This window comes from Chelmon rostratus, chromosome 1 (assembly GCF_017976325.1).
Source record: "Chelmon rostratus isolate fCheRos1 chromosome 1, fCheRos1.pri, whole genome shotgun sequence".
Taxonomy (NCBI): Eukaryota; Metazoa; Chordata; class Actinopteri; order Chaetodontiformes; family Chaetodontidae; genus Chelmon; species Chelmon rostratus.
In genome coordinates this window covers 29905568-29924394 of record NC_055658.1, presented here as the reverse complement: position 1 = coordinate 29924394, position 18827 = coordinate 29905568, and the positions used below count along the sequence as shown (strand labels likewise).

At 42.5% G+C, this 18827-nt stretch overlaps 1 protein-coding gene across 1 annotated transcript; it reads left to right on the top strand.

Annotated features, from left to right (window-relative positions):
- The first annotated feature begins 1848 nt into the window (after positions 1 to 1848).
- On the top strand, positions 1849 to 18539 carry tmod2 (tropomodulin 2). Its single transcript, XM_041966771.1, has 10 exons — positions 1849 to 1956; positions 7166 to 7388; positions 8560 to 8716; positions 14077 to 14199; positions 14379 to 14453; positions 14540 to 14670; positions 14763 to 14870; positions 14957 to 15100; positions 15712 to 15856; positions 16426 to 18539. Exons 2-10 carry the CDS (start codon positions 7263 to 7265, stop codon positions 16455 to 16457), a joined length of 1041 nt encoding a protein of 346 aa, XP_041822705.1. The 5' UTR covers positions 1849 to 1956; positions 7166 to 7262; the 3' UTR covers positions 16458 to 18539.
- The last annotated feature ends 288 nt before the right edge of the window (positions 18540 to 18827 follow it).

Sequence of the window (18827 nt, the reverse complement as noted above, 5' to 3'; positions counted from 1 at the left end):
TCCTTCCTTGGTATAGTCTTAATCATTTCCACTCATCCAGTGTCACTGCTGGGAGCCATATGACTGCTGATGTAAGCTCAGCCTTTACTGGTGTTTCACTTGGCAGTTACTGAAAGAGTGAACCTCAGTTTTCCCAAACCCATGGAAGGCTAAGCCGTAAAAGTCTATAATATGCATGCCATATTACAGGGCATCCATCTCTGGACGGCCACCTGAATCAGCTACCACCCATCCATCCAATAATTATACCCGCTTATCCTTGAGGATCACGGGGAATGGTTTGTCTTCCAACACCACAGAAGATAAACCATGCTGACTGCCAAGTTCTCTGTAACCCTGCAATAAGCCCTGCCTCACCCTTAACCACTATATATTGACGCATGAATAGAGATCCACTATAAGCTACATAGATTTATTTCTGGTGTAAAATGGTTTCAAATGGCAGTCAATAAGTTTTCCTCCCAGTTCATTTCAACCTCTTTAACTGATTACCATCATTCATGGATTTCAGCAACAGGCTGCTGACATACTGTATGTTTCGGCACCCACATCTCTTGCCAAAGTTTCTGTGTTACATGAAAGGCATCCTGTTACAGCGCACATGGTGTGTGAACCGAGAGAGTACATGAAATTCTATCTCGACTATTGTGTAACACACTGTAGTAAAAAGAGGACGAGCTCTCTCTCTGCAATCCAGAGTAAGGTAAGGTTTGTAGTGGAGCCTCCACCATCTGTGTGCATGAGAGGGAGAGAAAAAAGACAGAAAGAAAGAAATTTCAATTTTCCTTGGTGGCATCTGGAAGTTGCTCGACATTTTCTTTCACCCACAGACACAAACACTTTAACATTTTGTCTGAAACACCTAAACTTAATGCAGTTACTCACAATAACAGTGTTATATCTGTACTTAATTACTTTATTCCTAATTTCTATCATTCCATTTCTTATATATTTTAATTTCTCATGCATTTATTTGATTAGCATTAGCTACTAGCTACTTTGCAGGTTCATATTAATGATACAAAAAGAAATCAACTCATAAATTGTGAAGTATTTTTTCTGGTCAAGATACCGGGCAGAATATAAAGTGATTAGCCCCATCTTTACCAGCTGGAACGTAATAAATTATTGAACACATTAAGGCATCACTAATTATAATCCAATAATATGATACACATTATTCTGAGAGGGGCCATTGTGCATGATGAGTACTTTTTCTTTTGGTACTTTAAGTATATTGTGATGCTAAAACATTTATACTTTTACTTTGGTAAGATTTTGAAGCATTTTGATTTTTGAGTATTTTTACACTCTGGTATTGCTATTTTTTCTTAACTAAAACAACTAAAACATCTGAATGCTTCTTCCACCACACTGTATATAGTGACTTTTCAAGGACTTTCAATTCTTCTTATTTTCTCGAAAGCAGGTGGAGTTTGATCACCCATAGTCAACATACTAAGTTGTAGAGTTGCAGTTATTCAGGTCCAAATAAATAGCATTAATAACCCTAGTCACAAAATTGCTTTTGTTGGCATTAGCTTGTTAGTCATGGTGCATATCATACATAAACGTATGTAAGACAGTGAAAATATTTTAGACTAAAATCCTCAGCACATCACTATTGCTATTGCTATGAATATTGATATTGCTGTTTCTTTTGATGCTCAGATGGGTTTTATTTTATTTTATTTTATTTTATTTTATTTGCCATTCCTTTAACTCATCTGATTGGTTCTTCTAAATAAAAAAGGCGGGTAGTTTGCACCATTGGTTCACGCCCGGCAGCCTCTCTGTCTATTGGTCCAATCAAACGCCACTCAGAGAGTGCTCTGGCTCTCTCTTCCTGTGTTACCGCCCTTGGACCGAGTGAGAAATCAACCAGTGAAGACATCGCATTCATTGGGAAGACTGGCATTATTTGGACGTTTCTTAGTTAGGTCCCAATCGCCTCAGGTAAGGAAATAGATAGATTTTTGGAATTAATGTATTATTCAGGGAACGTGCTTGCGACAGCGCTACTGTTTTACGTACTGTCACTTGCCTATGTGTTGGCTAAACGGCTAGCAACTTCACTCAAATGCAAAGGTTAGCGTGTTAGCTGCTACATGTCATCGGGCTGTTTCGCATGGTGTTACTGCATCCGACAAATGTAGCTAAGTTACCAAAGTAAGCGTCCTGTAAACCGCTTTATCGGCCTTTAACTATTTCCTCCCTGGTGTGTGGTACCTTTCGCAGGGCGACGATAGTCACGATCAACTTGTTTACGGTCAGCGTGATAATCATAAACATGTCAAGAGCGAGTTAGCTAGCGCCGTTCCGTAGCCCGCTATGTCCACTGGAGATGGATGAAACTATTTCAGTCAGGGCAGCTACAAATGAACATAACGTACTTAATGTACATAAGACTAGTAGTGCGATATAATATGTCATGGTCTGGCCGAACTAAGTACGTTTTAATGATTCCGTTATCTGTTAGGTGGATTGTTTTATTGTAAATTAAAGCTATTTATTTCTATGTACAATGTATGACTGATTTAATCTCCGCTGCTCATACCCAGACATTACAATACAAGCAGGCCATAAATCCCGTCAGTGTTTGTCTGTTTGACTAAGACAAGAGTTTCAGTGTTTTTAAGGACATTCTTCGGGTGGGATGACTCAACCCAGTGTGGTGAGTTAGAGAAAGGCAGTGCTTTTAGCAGCAGCGTAACTTTGTTAGATAGGTGCAAAGCCAGTGTGCGTGTGTCAGTGAGTCTACTGACACACGCCTTGTTGAAGAGCTAATCTGAGAGTTTATGTGTGTGTTGACAAAGGTAGTTTGACCAGCAGGGCTCAATGGTGACTGAAGGGTGTGGTCCAAGCCTTGAGGAGGACCTCTGTTAAAGGGAAGAGTGTTTTTTTTAAGCCTGAAGGCAGGTGAAGCAGGTATCTTAACTGAAAGCAAAGTGGTGTGGTGACCGCTGACATGGCATTTTTGGTGATATGGGCCACCTTCTGCAGCACAGTGTTTCAGGTAAACAGGCTCCTCAGATAGGATTTGTTTGACCTTCATACCTTTCACTGGAGAGTGAAACCTGGCTCTGAGGGCCCGCTTTCACCCCTGTTATTATAATATATATATAATGCAGTCGCAGTGGTGAATAGGGACATTACTTTTTGCTTTTTACAAAAGCGTGAAAGTGGCAGCCTTTCTCGACCCAGTGTTACACAGGCTGTAGCCCTTGTAAGTCTTTGCTGAGCTGGAAGGAAGGGCACTCCTTGAAATCAGTTCTCATTATATAATAATGGAGTGTGTGTGTCTGGGGTGTGCAGCTAAAACAGGGGAGTATGGTACACAAATCATGCGTGTTTGTTAGAGACACACCCCGCCTCCTGACTGACCCTTGCCAGGTGTTTACAAGAAAATGGAGGCACAGAAAATCTGATTGAACGGACAACATACATGTTTTTTTCTTCTGACACGTAGTTTTATTGGCTGTTAAATGGGAAAATATGATGATGGTTTTATTAAAAAAAAAACAAAAAGCCTGTTTGGCATGTGCTGATACACAGTCAAACATGTGTACCACAACTATTTAAACACATTTAAACACGTTCTCCTGACACCATTTTTTTAACTTGTTTATATATTATAGTGAACATATCTTAGTGACGGCATGATCAAACCCTCAGTTGCTATCTCTCTCTCCCTCCATCTGTTTTCTATCATTTCTGACACTTACTGGCACTTTGGGAGGCTGAACACAAAAAAGGATAAAAGAGAACTGAGTAACAACAGGGTGGAGAGACACAAGGGTAGAGAATAAAAGTGGAGGAGAGTAGGTGGGAGGAGGAAGTGCAGACTTTCATCCCATGGGGTAGCAGAGCTGGGTCATTCTAACTATAGTCTTTTTGTGGGTGGTGCTCTATAATAATGTAATAACCATCAGGGCTTCCTGTTCATGTCTGTGCTGCAAGTTATTATTCCTCCACTTTCTGCGTCCGAGATCTGAAATGGCACAGGCAAGCTGGATATGAGTTGTGCTTTCATGGAGATAAACTTAGCTTGTTTTTTTAGCTGCTACGAGTTATATAATGTAAGCCAGAGATACCTGGGAAGGTGTCTGATATCATATCACATGCTTAATGACCCAAATAGTCAGTAGTTTTTTTTGCAGTTTTATCTAACTGCATAGCTTTTTGAGAAGCCTTACCTATTTGACCTGAAACATGTTCAAGCATTTTGCTTAAAAACATGGGTAAGCATTATCCGAGACAGTAAAGACAAAGGTAGAAACTGATATCTTACTTCTCACTTCCCCTTTTCTATGACTTAATGGCTAAAATAAGTTTGTCAGTATTCTGCCCATGAAAGATAAAAAGCTGTTCTTGACCCAAGCGAGTGTGACCTCATTTTACATTATTCTTGTGACTTACTTGTAAAATATCTAGTCAGGCAACCAGAGTAGTTATTATTAAATTTTTGAGGTTATGCACTCTCAGAAGAATGCATTTGCTATTTTCTGGTCTTTTATGCACACATGCAGTAAATTATTATTATTTTCTTTTTTATTCAGGCTGATAAATGTGATCAAACATCTTATAGCCTTGCTTAAATCAGAGAGATATTTGTCACTTGTACTTTCAGACTGCAATAAAGTAAGCACTGAACATTTAGCCCAGTCAGGTGACCTTAAACCGTGATATTTGTGGCTTCGTCCTTGTGCAGTCCTCAGTAATATGTTTATGTGCCCAACTGTAGCCTGAGTGCACGGGTCAGCGTAGGAAAGTGTAAGGTGAGCGTAGAGTGCAGACAGGTTTGCAGTATTATTGGCTCAGAGCCATCTGTTGTTGTCTTGAAGGATTAGCAGAGAGGAGAAGGAGAAAGGAATCAATCAGATTGGCCTAATGGATCCTCTCAGTGTCTCTGCCTCGGCCTGAGCCCACCCATTGCCATCATTATCCCTGTCTGCATGCTCCATTACTCTCCTGCCTGTTCACTCAAATATACTGGACTTCACTGGATACAGTGGCTGTCGTTTTAAGTGTGCTGAATTATATATATGAAATATATATATGTGTTTTTGAGAAAGAAGGGCAGATTGGTAAATGGTGTTATTTTCAGCTGATCTTGTCATAAGAGCATTATATGTGTGTGTCTTTGTGTGTGTGTGTGTGTGTGTGTGTGTGTGCACACACATGTGTGACTTAACGCTTATCCCAGGCTGGGGTCTCAGCTTTTTCCAGATCCTGTCCAGAGATGTCATCTCATCGTTGCCTCCTTCACATCCTAGAATTAGTGTGGGCAATTTAACCAAAATTAGGACCAAGAAAGCCATAAATCAAACTTCATATGAGGCAAGACCAATCTTTATATGTCCCCTCACAGGCTAGCACAGATTCTTCTGGTGTGAAAGAAATAGAAGTTAGGCCTAGATGTGAATATTTGTGCCAGAATACATCAATCTTCATTTTCAAATGTGTTTCTAGGTTCTGGAAACCTGGCAAGCTGTAAAGGGGGACTGCAGTCGTAATCACAGTAAAACCACTGTATGTTTTTCATGTCCCTGGACATCGTAGTGTTGATTATGAAAGATGAACAAAATTCCCCTTTCTCATGAAACAGGCCCTGGCTCTGTTCCATGATCACAGCGTGGAGGATAGCTGCTGTGGACGTTAAAACTTATGTGGATGTATGTTGGTTCTTTAGTTTAATGCTGTGTTCATGATTCCTCACAAATATATTTCACCTTCTTGTAATTTTCAGGATTTTTAATGCCCGTTTGTATTGTTTCACCATCTTACTTGTCTAGCACCAGTGGCTTAGCTTCATAGCAGCTTGAATGGCTGATCTCCCTCCTCCCAGTTCGCTGTGATAATATCCTGCAGTAGCAGTAAACTGGACTTTACTGTGCTGACTCTTGTTCTGCAGGATCTGATGGCAGTGCTGCTCAGTGGAACATTAGATTGACATTATTATTGCAGATCATAATAGTCACACGCTTTGATTAAAGTCGTCAGCGCTGACATTTGAGCCCAGCTTCATCTGCTGGCACGCAGGCTCGCAAATGCCCCTGCGATGACTCCCATAACCATTTCAGAAATAAATGTGTGTTGTTGTAGTGGTCTAATGGAGGAGGTCAGGGAAAGAATTAGTGCAGGACAGATCCTGAATTGTGGAGCGACAGAACTGAACAGTGTGAGGGACACACTGTCACAGAGTTCGGGGAATTCTTCTGAACTGGAGAAATCACTCAGGCAGCTCCGGGGAAAAGGCACTGAATGTTTAAAGAATCCTGAACCATTGAGTTAAAGCACAGAGTATTTCTTCCCTGCTGTCACCGACTTTAGAGATGGTGCCGTATTTCACAACTGACACGAATCAGTGAGACTGAATAGATATTCGTGAAAGTAAGTGCTTGTGCCTTCTCTGTATTTACACAAAAACACACAGCTTTGTCCTTCATGCACACGTTTTGAGAATAGCGCAAGACAGCCACTCAGAAAAAAGTAGATTTCAAGTGTGTGTACAGTGGAGTGTATATGTGAGTGATTAGGACTGAGACCATCTGTGGAGTCCTGCAGGGAATCTGGAAATCAGGAGGTCATTTGCGTTCGGACTGTGGCGTGGGAGCGGGAACTGAAGGCTGAGGCCTCTTCATTTAGTTTGACAGGATACACACTCACTCCCTAACTCATTCACTTATCTGAGCTTCAGTTAATCGCCACTGTGGTGATATTTTCTTCTGCATCTACTCAGGAGTTCCAGTGTTTCCTGCCGCTGATGCAGTTTGTTTTTTTGTCAGCCTTTTAGTCGCTAGAAGGAAAATAGTGTCCATGCATTTTTATATCCATTAGAAACAACACAAAGCATTGCATTCACAAAGAGCTGTTGGTGATCCTCAAGGGAGCGGTCAGATGATTTGTCTGAGCCTGAGAAAGTTCTTCCTTTGTTCCAGCTGTGTGTGTGTGCGTGTGTGTGTGTGTGTGTGATGCTTCAGTGCAAGGCCTCATTATCCAGCCAGCTGTGATCAACTATTGTTTCACAGGGATGAGATAATGTCGAATCTCAGTTTAGATTTAATTACATTATGTTGTTTCAGTCGGCTAAATAAAAACAACTTTTTTGCCCAATCATGGTGAATGTTTATTTGTGTGCGTTTGTGCCCTTGTTTGTCCTCAGGTAGCCCCCCCCCCTGGTCTGGAGCAGTGAGCCCGAGAAGAAACAGTGTGGCTGTGGTCTGCTGTTCAGTGTTGCTTAGCAAGCTATAGCCGGCACCATGGCGCTGTCGTACAAGAAGGACCTGGACAAGTACAAGGATCTCGACGAAGATGAAATCCTCAACAAACTGTCGGCGGAGGAACTCAAACAGCTGGAGACAGCCCTCGAGGAGATGGACCCTGAGGTCAGGACTCAGTGAGGGTTGGAGGAGCTCCAGGGCTCTTTAGTGGGAGGGAGTTCCTGTGACAAAGGGATTTATTGGAAAAGTGGCCAATTTAAAGATAAGACACTTTCTGTATCGCATGTGCCCACGAAAGCTCAGAAAAACTTTGCAGCCATGTTTAATTCTATCAAATAAGGGACAGAACTACTATCTTAGACACTTTTCAGAAAAAGTACACCTTTTTTAACCTGCCACCAATAAGTTCAGTGTTTAATTTAGTGATTTGTAGAAAGTGGACACGGTTTAGGAAGATTAAGGGAAAGGGAATCCACCAAAAAAATATGTCATACCACGTCATCACAGCTGAACTTCCTTCAATGCATTGAATGTCACAAATTCAAATCCAAGGGTGGATTTTTCCTTTGTACGCTTCAACCGCACCTCCCAGTCCCCAGCCTCCGTGGTTGGGGAAATAATTTAAGGGGGAAGTCTAAGCTGCAGTGACTCTGTCCGCAGGCTGCCAAGTGTTTGTGTGTTTATTTGTGTGTACCCCCCCCCCCCCCCCCCCCCAGGCGCCTGGGCATTTTATTCAAATTCCATTCAAACCGAGTGAGACCAATCACCCTACATGGTGGCCCACAGGAAAGGCTCACAGGAAACAGGCAGCGGCAGTGAGCCAAATATTAATTTCTGGATCTCATGTCATTAAATAAAGTTGAGTTTGGTGTGTTCACAAAAAGAAGCGTTGCATTTGGTGCACAGGCTGGACAAACTGTCGACATGTGCTCGTTCACCTGCTCCAGGTGCGCAGTAGCTAGCATTTTAATGTTCGGTCTTTTAAGCTTTGATGTCTTGGTTGACATGCATCAAGTTAAACTAGTTTGGGAACACGCCGGCAATTGTAGTAGACAGGCAATCTGTCTCTGCCTAGTACACAATTCTGAGTAATTATTCAGAGTAAAAGTTCAGAGCAGAACAGCCTGCTTCGATAAGATAGATGTGATACTGATGTCATGTGCCTTCAAAGAGAGACGGACATCTATTCTACCTGTGTTTTTCGCTGTATGACAGCCTTACAGATACAGTTTAAAAACATAGTTCAGCATTTACCCTTTATCCGAGTCTATAGTGAGCGTGCTGAAGTCTTCATCAGCTGATAGGTCTGATGTGTCTCCCTGTCTCCTCTCCTCAGAATGCTCTTCTCCCAGCGGGCTTGCGTCAGAAAGACCAAACAACTAAAAAAGCAACGGGATCTTTCAACAGGGACAGCCTCCTCAAATACCTGGAGAAGGAAGCCATGGAGTACAAGGACAGAGAGGATGTAGTGCCCTTCACTGGGGAGAAAAAAGGTGTGTGTGTTTGCAAGTGTTCACCAAGCAGAGAGTCTTTCCAAAATGAATATGAACTGTTCTGTAAACATGTCACGACTTAGAATCAAAACAGAGAAAGTGAATGGATGATAGCCTGGGTTTACTGGGGTTAGGGTTAGTAGTAGTAGTACTATTAAGGTTCAAGTACTGTCACAGCGACACAAATTCCAGTATGGATGTCATTGTGTTACATGTATAGCGTGCCATGCCTCATCAGTAACAGTAGCATTTCTTGGGGGATGAAGAACAGAGGTGTGTCTGCAGTTCAGACCGACAGCAGTAATTACCGTTCAGCTGTCTCTGCAGGTATTATTAATGCATGTCTGCTCTTATGCAACATGCAGCAGTGAGGGGGAGGTGTGTTTGTACCAGGGGATAGGAGGATGGGAGTGTCAAAGCGGGAGGCAAGGTTTGGATTAAATGTCTTGAATCTATTTGTTTATTGATGTTAGTTGGTGGATTTATCGTTTTTTTTTATCAGTTCAGTTTCTAAAGCAGCCGCTCCCAAAGTTTTTCAGACCGCTTCAAAGGAAGTCTTTTGTCAGGGCGACGCGAGAATAAGAGTGGAATAAAAGCCAACAGGCGCTCTGCAGATTTACAGATGAATATTTATCTTAGCATAAACAATGAACACGCTAATATCTATTTCTTTCATTATTGTCTAACTTAAAATGAGCTTTTATTTCAGTTGAACAAGGACAGACAGACAAACCAAAGCACGGTTTTGGGGATTTTAATGGGACATGTGAGCCTGCTGTCAGTGTGGGGAGACAGGGCTCAGCCCGCAGGTCTGATTCCACCGACAGCTGGTTTCTTGTCTTGTTTTCATGTGTACCAGAGATGAGCGAGCCACATCACTCATATGTGATGTTGGGAACATGCGATACCACAGTGAATGCGCTATTGGACAATTGATGCATATCCGCCTCCCACAAGCAGCCGAAACCTCTGTGTTTAGCCGTCAGCCGAGGAGTATTGTGTCTGATTTTGGTTTTGTCGGTGGGCTCGGTTTCAGTCGTCTCAGGCTGTGTTGGGGGCCGTATCAGCATTTGAAACACGGAGCGGTCAATACTGTTTGCACAGTGAAAGGCTGCATGTCGATCAGTGTGCTGCATTGGATGTATCAGCGTTTCTTTGAGGTCTGTTCACTATTTTTCTGCCTGCTGAGCTCCGGAAAAACTCCTGAGATGGAAAGCGTGCTGTGTTACTATGACTACCAACAACAGCTTGTTGTCATGCCAATAGCTGCAGCATAACCGCATATTAAGTTTTTAATGCGGCCATTTTGGTAGTGAATGTAAATCTTGCTCATAATTGAATGCAGTGAAACGTTATTAACACCCACAGCAAATACAGGAACGATGACGTGGACCCACTTTGGGAACCACTGTTGTAAAGCTTGCCTCGATGTGCTTAAGACTGAGGCCCAGGCCGAGGGTTTTCTCAGACAACACTTTGCAAATCTGGCTAAAACCTTATTTGAATGGAAGCGATTGATTCTTTTGTTTGGCCTTGGTCATTGATCGAAATGTCAATCAACAAATATCTCAGTGACCAAGTTTGAAGATGCGTTCTGTGGGTCCGGCTGTTTGTGTTTGCCTCATGTTGTAACTGTACAAAAAAAAGTCTTAATGCCACAAAAATAATCTTTAATTTTACAGCAGTCGAATGTGGTTGTATGTGATACTCACAGTTATATAATCAGGCTTTTTTAGCGGCTGTGCCAGTAGTATTGGCATTGAAGGAGTGAAAAGACACTGAGGCATTAAATGTGGGATGCATCATCATTACAACAGGCTGTGTGGAGTCTGTCGTCCAGAGGGGAATAAAAATGTCAGAAGATTCATGCCACAACACCGTAGTTTTCTGTGGAAACCTCTCACTTGAAGATGAAATTAACACCCACTGCTGATCCAGATGGGATCAGTGTCGCTGTGAAAACTGAAATAACCTGATCTTCTCGGGAGAAACCAGTTCTGCTCAAACAGAACCACATGCTTGTGGTTATCATAATCACTTTCTGGAAGAGCGAAGAGGGAGATGCTTCATGTGACAGCGTGACAGGAAAAAAAAAAATAGAAAAGTGTGTAGAGTAGAAACATTACTGGGTATGAACTCTTATCCAGAGGAATTCCTTTTGTTGGGAACTCCAGAGATCTGGATGCTGTTCCCTCACTGCAGAGAAAATATGGAGCTGACAACTTTCCTCTGACCCAACCCTGGCCTGTTAGAAATTATGCTCCCTGTGTGTGTGTGTGTGTGTGTGTGTGTGTGTGTGCGTGCGCGCGTACGTGCATGCATGAGTGTGTGCACGCCCTATGACAACATGGAAAACTCAAATCACCATGGTGGTTCTGTGGAATGCAGCTGATTCTCTTCCCCTTGTTATACTCACCCCCCGCTGATAGATAATGTGGTCATGGGTGTGTGTGTGTGTGTGTGTGTGTGTGTGTGTGTGTGTGTGTGTGTGTGTGTGTGTGTGTCTCCTCTCAATAACACAAGTGATTTCAGAGGAAAACAACCTGCTCAAATACCACTGCAGCCTTTTAACCACCTAAATGTTACTATATTGGTCAGTCCTTCTTATTACTTTTCTATAATCCATCTTTTTCTGTTATTCATTCCTTCTGTTCTACCTAGATTTCCTTCACGGTTTCTCCATATTAGTAACATCAAGACGTTGTGGCTAGAAGGTGGTCGAAGTTGATTCCCTGCTGAAAAGGCAGACATGTGCTATGATTGTATTTTGAGAGGCGCACATTGCTGCCTGCATGTTCAGAGGGTGTCAGCTGAGGCTTAAAGTGGGCACAGTTGTCTTAGAGGTCGCATTTCAGAGCGAAGGAATATGTGGCGTTAAACTAATTGGAGCATTTGCTTCCATTTAAGTGTGACAAACATCTTGTTTGCTGAGGTTACAGTGGAGGGTGTGGCTGTTGCACCGATGAACACGCGTAACCCACGCCAGATCTGTGTCACACACTGATCTTATTCATTCATACTTGTGAATTGCTGTCACTGTTGAATGCCATTAAGCAGCCATGTTTAACAGGCAACTGGTGCAGCAGAGGCAATAAAGGTGCGCTGCGATTTTACTGCTCCAGATGTAATGATCAGTTCAGTTTACACGTTTTTTCTTGCTTATTGCATCATTGTTTTGGCATAATTTCTATCATTACCTCAACAAGTCCTTGCTGTGATGTGGTCATGCGGTGCATAAACCCACAGGTTAGCCAAGCTTGTTTGTGAGAGTCAACAAAAACCAACAGTTACTCGTCAACATCAACGACAGTTTACAGACTCACCTGCTGCTGTTGTGTGTGAACAGTCATCCTGTGCAAAAATCATTAACACGGTTTTGTCTTGATTGTCTGGACGCTCGTATTTCTTGCCTCATCTGAACGGGGTGTAAAGATATCGCAGCATTTCCAGACCTCGACATTACTTTGTCGAGTAATCATCAGCTTATTATGCTTTTAGACTCAGATACTGTTTGTTAAAAATGAAATGAAAAAACTCAGCTCGACTGCTATCAGCATGCACAACGATGCATCTAAATTGTTTATATACATTTTAGTATATTTCAGCTGCTGTTGGTACATTTCTCTGGTATATTTTATTGTTTATTGTTTAGCATATTATATTTTCATTCTGGTATATTTTTCATTGCATTTACGAATATTTTTATTGCATGTTGGTTTATTTTATTCTAGTATCTTAATTTTATTTTAGAATCTTTCTTATCTTTCTTATTATCTTGTTTCTAACATGGGGGTTGCAATGCAAATTTCATTGACATGTCACGCTCAATGACAATAAAGAAATCTTGAATCTTGAATTAAATGGTGATGAATGACACGTCATGAGTGACAAAATCTGTTGCCTTGACTGGAAAAAATGGGCCATTTTTATATCAATACGATGGAATCCACAGTCTTCTCTTTAGAGCGTGAGTGTCAAGTTTAAGCCCTTGAAACTAAGCATTTTCTGCGTCTGATACTCCTGTCATAGGTGGATGCTGCGTTATTGGCATGCCTGTTCTCCTTCAGCATTTGCACAGTGTTGTACCCTAATGTGTTTTCCTCATTTAGTCCATGATATATGCTCCTTGTGGGATCATACAGATGACAGGACTTTGGCGCTGCCTTCTTTTTGCTTCTGAGGGGCTAAATGTCGCTCCAGAGGGACTGGCACAGGATGCTGCCCCATGACTGTATTTACTGTTTACTGGCTTTCAGGAAGTGCCAGAACCCCCCGACTAGGGACCAGTTTGAACAATTTTGACTGGCTTGTCTGAGTTAGAAGGAGGGGAAGGGGGAGGGTCTGCTTTTGGGGTGTTTTTGTTTAAGGCGACAGGCATGCAGAAAGGCAAGGCAGCGAGTGGCACCCACTGGATGGTCTCCCTGTCCAGTGCAAGTGCTTGTTGCCCCAGCAGTGCAGTTTAGATTAGACTCCCGTCATTGTTCCATGACTTCCTTTGCTTTTTCCGTTTCTTCCTTTACATCGGTTACCATGGAAATACTGTAGTTGTCAGACAGTCACGGCTGGAATGAGTTCAGCTTGTCTGAACCACCGATGGTTGGAGAATGTGGTGTAAAATAGCAGGAGGCCCACACTTATCGAAGCAGCACATTTCTATTGTTCAGACTTCACCCCCTTGTCAGAAACTTTACTGTTATTACAAGATTACAAGAATTTCAATTTATAGCGTTAAAAACATTCATTTACAATCAATGTAATTAGGATTGTGCAACACTAACTAACAGAAAACAAATACATTAAAAGTGGAATTGAATGTCTTCAACTTGTTCTGTGGCCTTTGCACCGGGAAACATTTAATGGATTTAAGTAAACAAGCCAAGTAAGACACTGTGCCCAGTGACAAAGAGAGATTTCAGCTCCAGAGCCCATTTCAAGGTCCTGCTGCGAAATGTGCTGTCTTATATCCAAGACAAAAAGTCGGTGTTAATTCCAAAACTATTTGTGCATATTAATTAAACGTTTTTTTTGTTGTTTCTTTTTTAATCTGGGAATGTGTCCATTTGATTGTAGGCACATACACACACAGAGCACTTGGCAGTCATGCAGTCTTAAGAGTGAGACACAAGGAAAGAGGACAGGAATGGCTGTAGGAGAATAATGAGCCACATTAACAGTTAACAGTCGGGCATTTTTTATAGAAATTGGAGGTTGTGTAACGTCTCATAAAACCCTCACCCGGCTTGCGTGTACCTGTTTCTTCTGTCTGTGTTGGTGTTGAAGTCATGCCTGCCTGTTTTTATGAGGGCTGATTCATCTCCTCCTCCACCTTTCCTCACTGTCCTTTCCTTCTGTCCCAATAGGTAAAGTATATGTTCCTAAGCAGAAACCAATAGAAACGTGCCAGGAGGAGGTCACAACTCTGGATCCAGAATTAGAGGAAGCCCTGTCCAGCGCCACAGATACAGAACTGTGTGATCTAGCAGGTAAGAGCGAATAAACACCTTTTGAGGAACCTGAAGGGCTGTAAAAACATTGCTCAGTATGAGGGTTTCTGCGTTGTGGTTGTGAGTAACGTCGAGTCTGCCTGAGCCCGATCTCGGTAGAGAACACATGCATTCATACCGGTTCAGCCGCTGAGTCTGCGGTTTGCTTTCGTTTGCAGCGATCCTGGGTGTTCACACGCTGGTCACCAGTAGTCAGACATATGATGGGACTGCAAGTAAAGAGGGTTACAACAGTAAGTCGGATCACAGAATTGAGTTTGTTCTTTCAGGGGTCCCAGAAGGATCAACATCTTGACTTCTGCCTGTGTGTCTTTTCTAGATGTGATCAAAGGGGAGAAGATGAACCCCGTGTTTGATGAGCCTCCAAATCCGACTAACGTAGAAGAAACTCTGCAGAGGATAAAAAGCAACGACGGCTCCTTAACAGAGGTCAACCTCAACAACATTAAGGTACACAGAAACATAAGTGTGTATGGAGCGTAGTGCGCGTATGTGTCGTTTATCTGCGGACCAACGGTGGTGTCTCTTTTTTGCTTTGCCAGAACATTCCAATTCCCACGCTGAAAGACCTCGCCAAAGCCATGGAGAAGAACACCAGCGTCAAGAAGTTCAGCATGGCAGCGACACGGAGTAACGACCCAGTTGCTGTGGTGAGAGGGAGTGGCTTGTGGGCTTTTTAGCAGCTTTGTTCGCACCTTGCATCTTCACGTTGTCACATCTTTGCTTCGTTTCCCAGGCGTTCAGCGACATGTTGCGGGAGAACAAGACGTTGCGAAGTTTGAACTTGGAGTCCAACTTCATCACCGGGGCCGGGGTGCAGGCTTTGGTTGAGGCGCTGCGAGACAATGACACACTCACAGAGATCAAGATAGACAACCAGGTACCGGGTGCTTTGTCATCTATCTTTGTCTATCTCCAGTACCGATAACGGATAATTACCTGCTTCTCATGGCCGATACTGATAAGATCACCAATAATTTCACATTTTTGTATTTTAAAAAGAAGTTCAGCTGCCCTTATTAAATTAATGAAAGCAATTTGGCTTTGTGTTATCGGCTCTGTTTACCAGCTATTATTTCTTTATCGGAATAATTCACAATCATAATTATTAGCTGATATTTATCGTGTATCCCTACTTTTTTAATCCTGTCATCATTCAGGCCACTGGAGTTGATTACAGGGAACATGTAGCTGAGGAAGCCTTTGCACTCTTGTAAATAAAGTGGTTTCACACAGCCTGAAGTAGTAGAAAATGTTTGTGCTGTGCAGCGAGCAGCTGAAGAAACTGCCAACCAACACAAACCACTGCCTGAATAAAACATAGAAGAGCAACTGAAAGTTCCCACTAGTGGAAAAGAAGCTAAACCATCTATCTGTGGTCCAAGTCGGAGTCTTTTATGCTACAAACCAGAGTGAAAGCACAGTGACTGGGATGGTTAGATCTTGACCTCTGCATATTTCTGTGTGTGTGTGTGTGTGTGTGTGTTTCAGAGGCAGCAGCTGGGTACTACTGTAGAGATGGAGATAGCTAAAATGTTGGAAGAGAACAACAGCATAGTGAAGTTCGGCTATCACTTCGCCCATCAAGGACCTCGTTCCAGAGCTGCTGCAGCCATCACCAAGAACAACGACCTGGGTATGATATGCGCACACACACACACACACACACACACACACACACACACCAACATCGAGATTTGTTAAAACTCGCTAACGCTGGCAGCGTTGTTGCCCATCGCGTTACCTTCTGTCTGGTTCGTGTCTGAGTGAATCACGTCACAGTACGTCAGTCCACAGTGACGACCTCTCCTGTCTTTTAGCTCCTCGTCCTGTCAGAGTCCCGGTAGCGCAGGTGTGACGCATGGGTGTGGCTATAAGCGTGTCAGTGCACTGATTGGAGTGTTTGAATGGAGCGCTCACTGCATTAACAGTGTGGGGACTGACACGGTGTGACTGTACGGCTTTGAGAGTGACGACATCTCACGTCTTGTTTTCTGCACACGCTGACACATGCTGTGGAAACGGTTTTAAACTTTGACCACACAGCTCATGAAGATGACTCACTCTGTGTTTTCATGATAAACTAACCGCAAGCCTGTGCAGGCCGAAGGTGGCGTCGCATGTTTACAGTTATTGTATTCTTTTCTTTGTCGTTCAGTCGATTTTGGGGGGGAAAATTCATGCTTTTGGGTCTTTTTCCTTTAGTCCGCAAGAAGCGAGTGGAAGGGGACCTGTAGGGACGGAGCCCGACGCGACTCCCAGCCAATCCTGTTGTTTCATCTCACCATGTGGAATAATTTCAGCCAATGCCCTGGTGTCATCTCACTGTGTGGAAACTTTAGTCTTGTGCCAAACTGTGGGGCAAGGCGCGCTCAACCAGAACATACATCTGAGAAGAAGGGAAGTAACTGGAATTGCCCTCTCCCATACACATGTGGATACTCATGTTTATTATTATGTCGTTGTTGAAGCTGTAAATCTGATTAGTTTTTAGTCGTTTCATTTCAGCTGCTCCTCTTTTTGTTTTTTTTGAGCCTTTAAATGATCTGTCCAGACTTTTTACTTGCTTTTTTTCCCTTTTTTACTATGCTATAATCCTGTGAAATAAAACTGAACATTACCAAGTAACAGAAACAAGAACAACAGCTTTGTAAAAACGATAACTAACATTGAGAAACACCTGTATCCTCTACCGTGATAGTTTGCAGTTGAGGTCTAAGCTTCCAGAGGAATTCCTGTATTGAAGCAGCAGAATTTGTCATTAGAAAGAAAAAGATGGAGATAGCATACAGAATGGATATAACCCTGGCATGTATACTTGTCTGACTGTAAGATAGCTGATAGTCACCATGTTGTAACCAGCTAACTCTTGGTTCTAACGTTGTTTTACATTCCATCTGCATGGTGGTTTACAGATGTTGTTTATTGGAGTTGCCTTGTAAAGCCAGTGGGACTGTCTGGCTGGTGTGTGTGACGGTTAAGTGTGTGTTGACCTCATGCTGTTGTCAGCCTAAGCGCAGATGCTGGCTCACGCCCTTTATATAAATGTAATACTGTAAGCATCAGTGCATAATGTTTTATGTTACTTTACTGTTTTATGGCAACTAAAGATCTTGTTTTCTTACTGTTCAAAATCTCATCTTATTCTTATCACTTATATCCCTGAAAAGGAAATTACAACTTGGTTTCAAGTGAAAGTGGGATTGTACTGTAAAAGGAACAGGATATGAACCCCAGTCAGGACAGAAGAGGCTTTGATCTGCTCTCACAAGTGAAGTAAAATTGGGCTGAACATGCTGGGTTTCTCTGATGCTTAACCATGCCAAAGACTAACAAATGCAGAGCTTCAAGTATCAATATGAACATAATGGTTATTGTTTGTCAGCTTCCTTCTGCGAAACAGCAATGATCTAGACCTTTCTAGCTCATGCCATTGCTTTTTTTTTAAATGCATTTTTTGGGCCGTTAATTGCAAAATGTTCAGCGAGTCGTTCAGTGAGACGCGAGGAAGAGCTGGTAAACAGTTTGTGTGAAACTTCTCAGGTTGAGACTGGTCATGAAATGTTTCTATGAACTACATATCCCTGCTAGAAAACTTTTCTTCATTCCCTCACACGCTTCCACTCGGCCCTCAGCAGCATCTCGGCGGTAGCATGTCGTTCATTATGTAACAGCTGACAAAATCCTACGTGTGCCTCAAACTGGACTTCCATAGGTACACCAGCCTGCTTGAGATGGGTGCAACAGGACTAAATCAGGAGTTACTTGAAACTTGTAAATACTGTTTATGTGTAATAGGAACAATATACTGGCATGAAGTCGTCACTTGTGAACATCATGTTTCTGTCGACCAAAAATGCTCTTTCATCTTAACAGCCTCACGTTCCTCGGATAAGAGCTGGGTGGCTGAGTTCAGTACTTTGGCGTTTTTATATCTGTGTACTTCTGCCACGATCATATCTGCTGGTATTTCTCCTTGAACCTCTGCTTTGCTTTATTGGTGGACAGTCAGCTGAAGCGGGAAAGCTGCTTCTTTGCTTGGGCTTGTTGGGAATATTCTGTGATTCATAATTCACAAGTATGTATTTTAATTGTAAGATGCCATCTCAAATTGAAAGTGCACACACGTACTCCAACGCGCTCTTTCATGGGGGTGCCGCGTAAATCTACACAAGTCATTGCTGAGATTTTTTTTTTTTGTACCTTAAATCAAAACCCAGGTGTATACTCCACATAAGGAATATGTACTATTATACGACCACAAAACGCACTGCTGAATATAAAACATCCTCAACAATAAATGTTTTTACATACTCTCTCCATGTACTATTCTTTGCATTTTGTCCTTCTTTTTAAATTAATTCTTAAAATGAGGGAGCAGGTGGAGGTGGTGTATGTTACTACTGAGCAGCCAAACACACACACATTTTAACACGTCATCAAAATGAAGAATAGTTTCGCTGCAGTCTGGAGTGATTTTGCAGTTCATTGATGGTGAAGTTCAAATTCAAGTGTGATGAACGCAAACCACACCATCCGTCTGCTGTTCTCTTCGAACTGCACATGCATGTGAGAAAGAGGTGCACCTTAGGCTATGTTTGCGCAGT

Coding starts and splice junctions, on each gene's coding strand:
- tmod2 (XM_041966771.1), top strand. CDS start 7,263: ATGGCGCTGTCGTACAAGAAGGACCTGGACAAGTACAAGGATCTCGAC. Junction 7,389..8,559: donor TCGAGGAGATGGACCCTGAG/GTCAGGACTCAG, acceptor TCCTCTCCTCAG/AATGCTCTTCTCCCAGCGGG. Junction 8,717..14,076: donor CTTCACTGGGGAGAAAAAAG/GTGTGTGTGTTT, acceptor CTGTCCCAATAG/GTAAAGTATATGTTCCTAAG.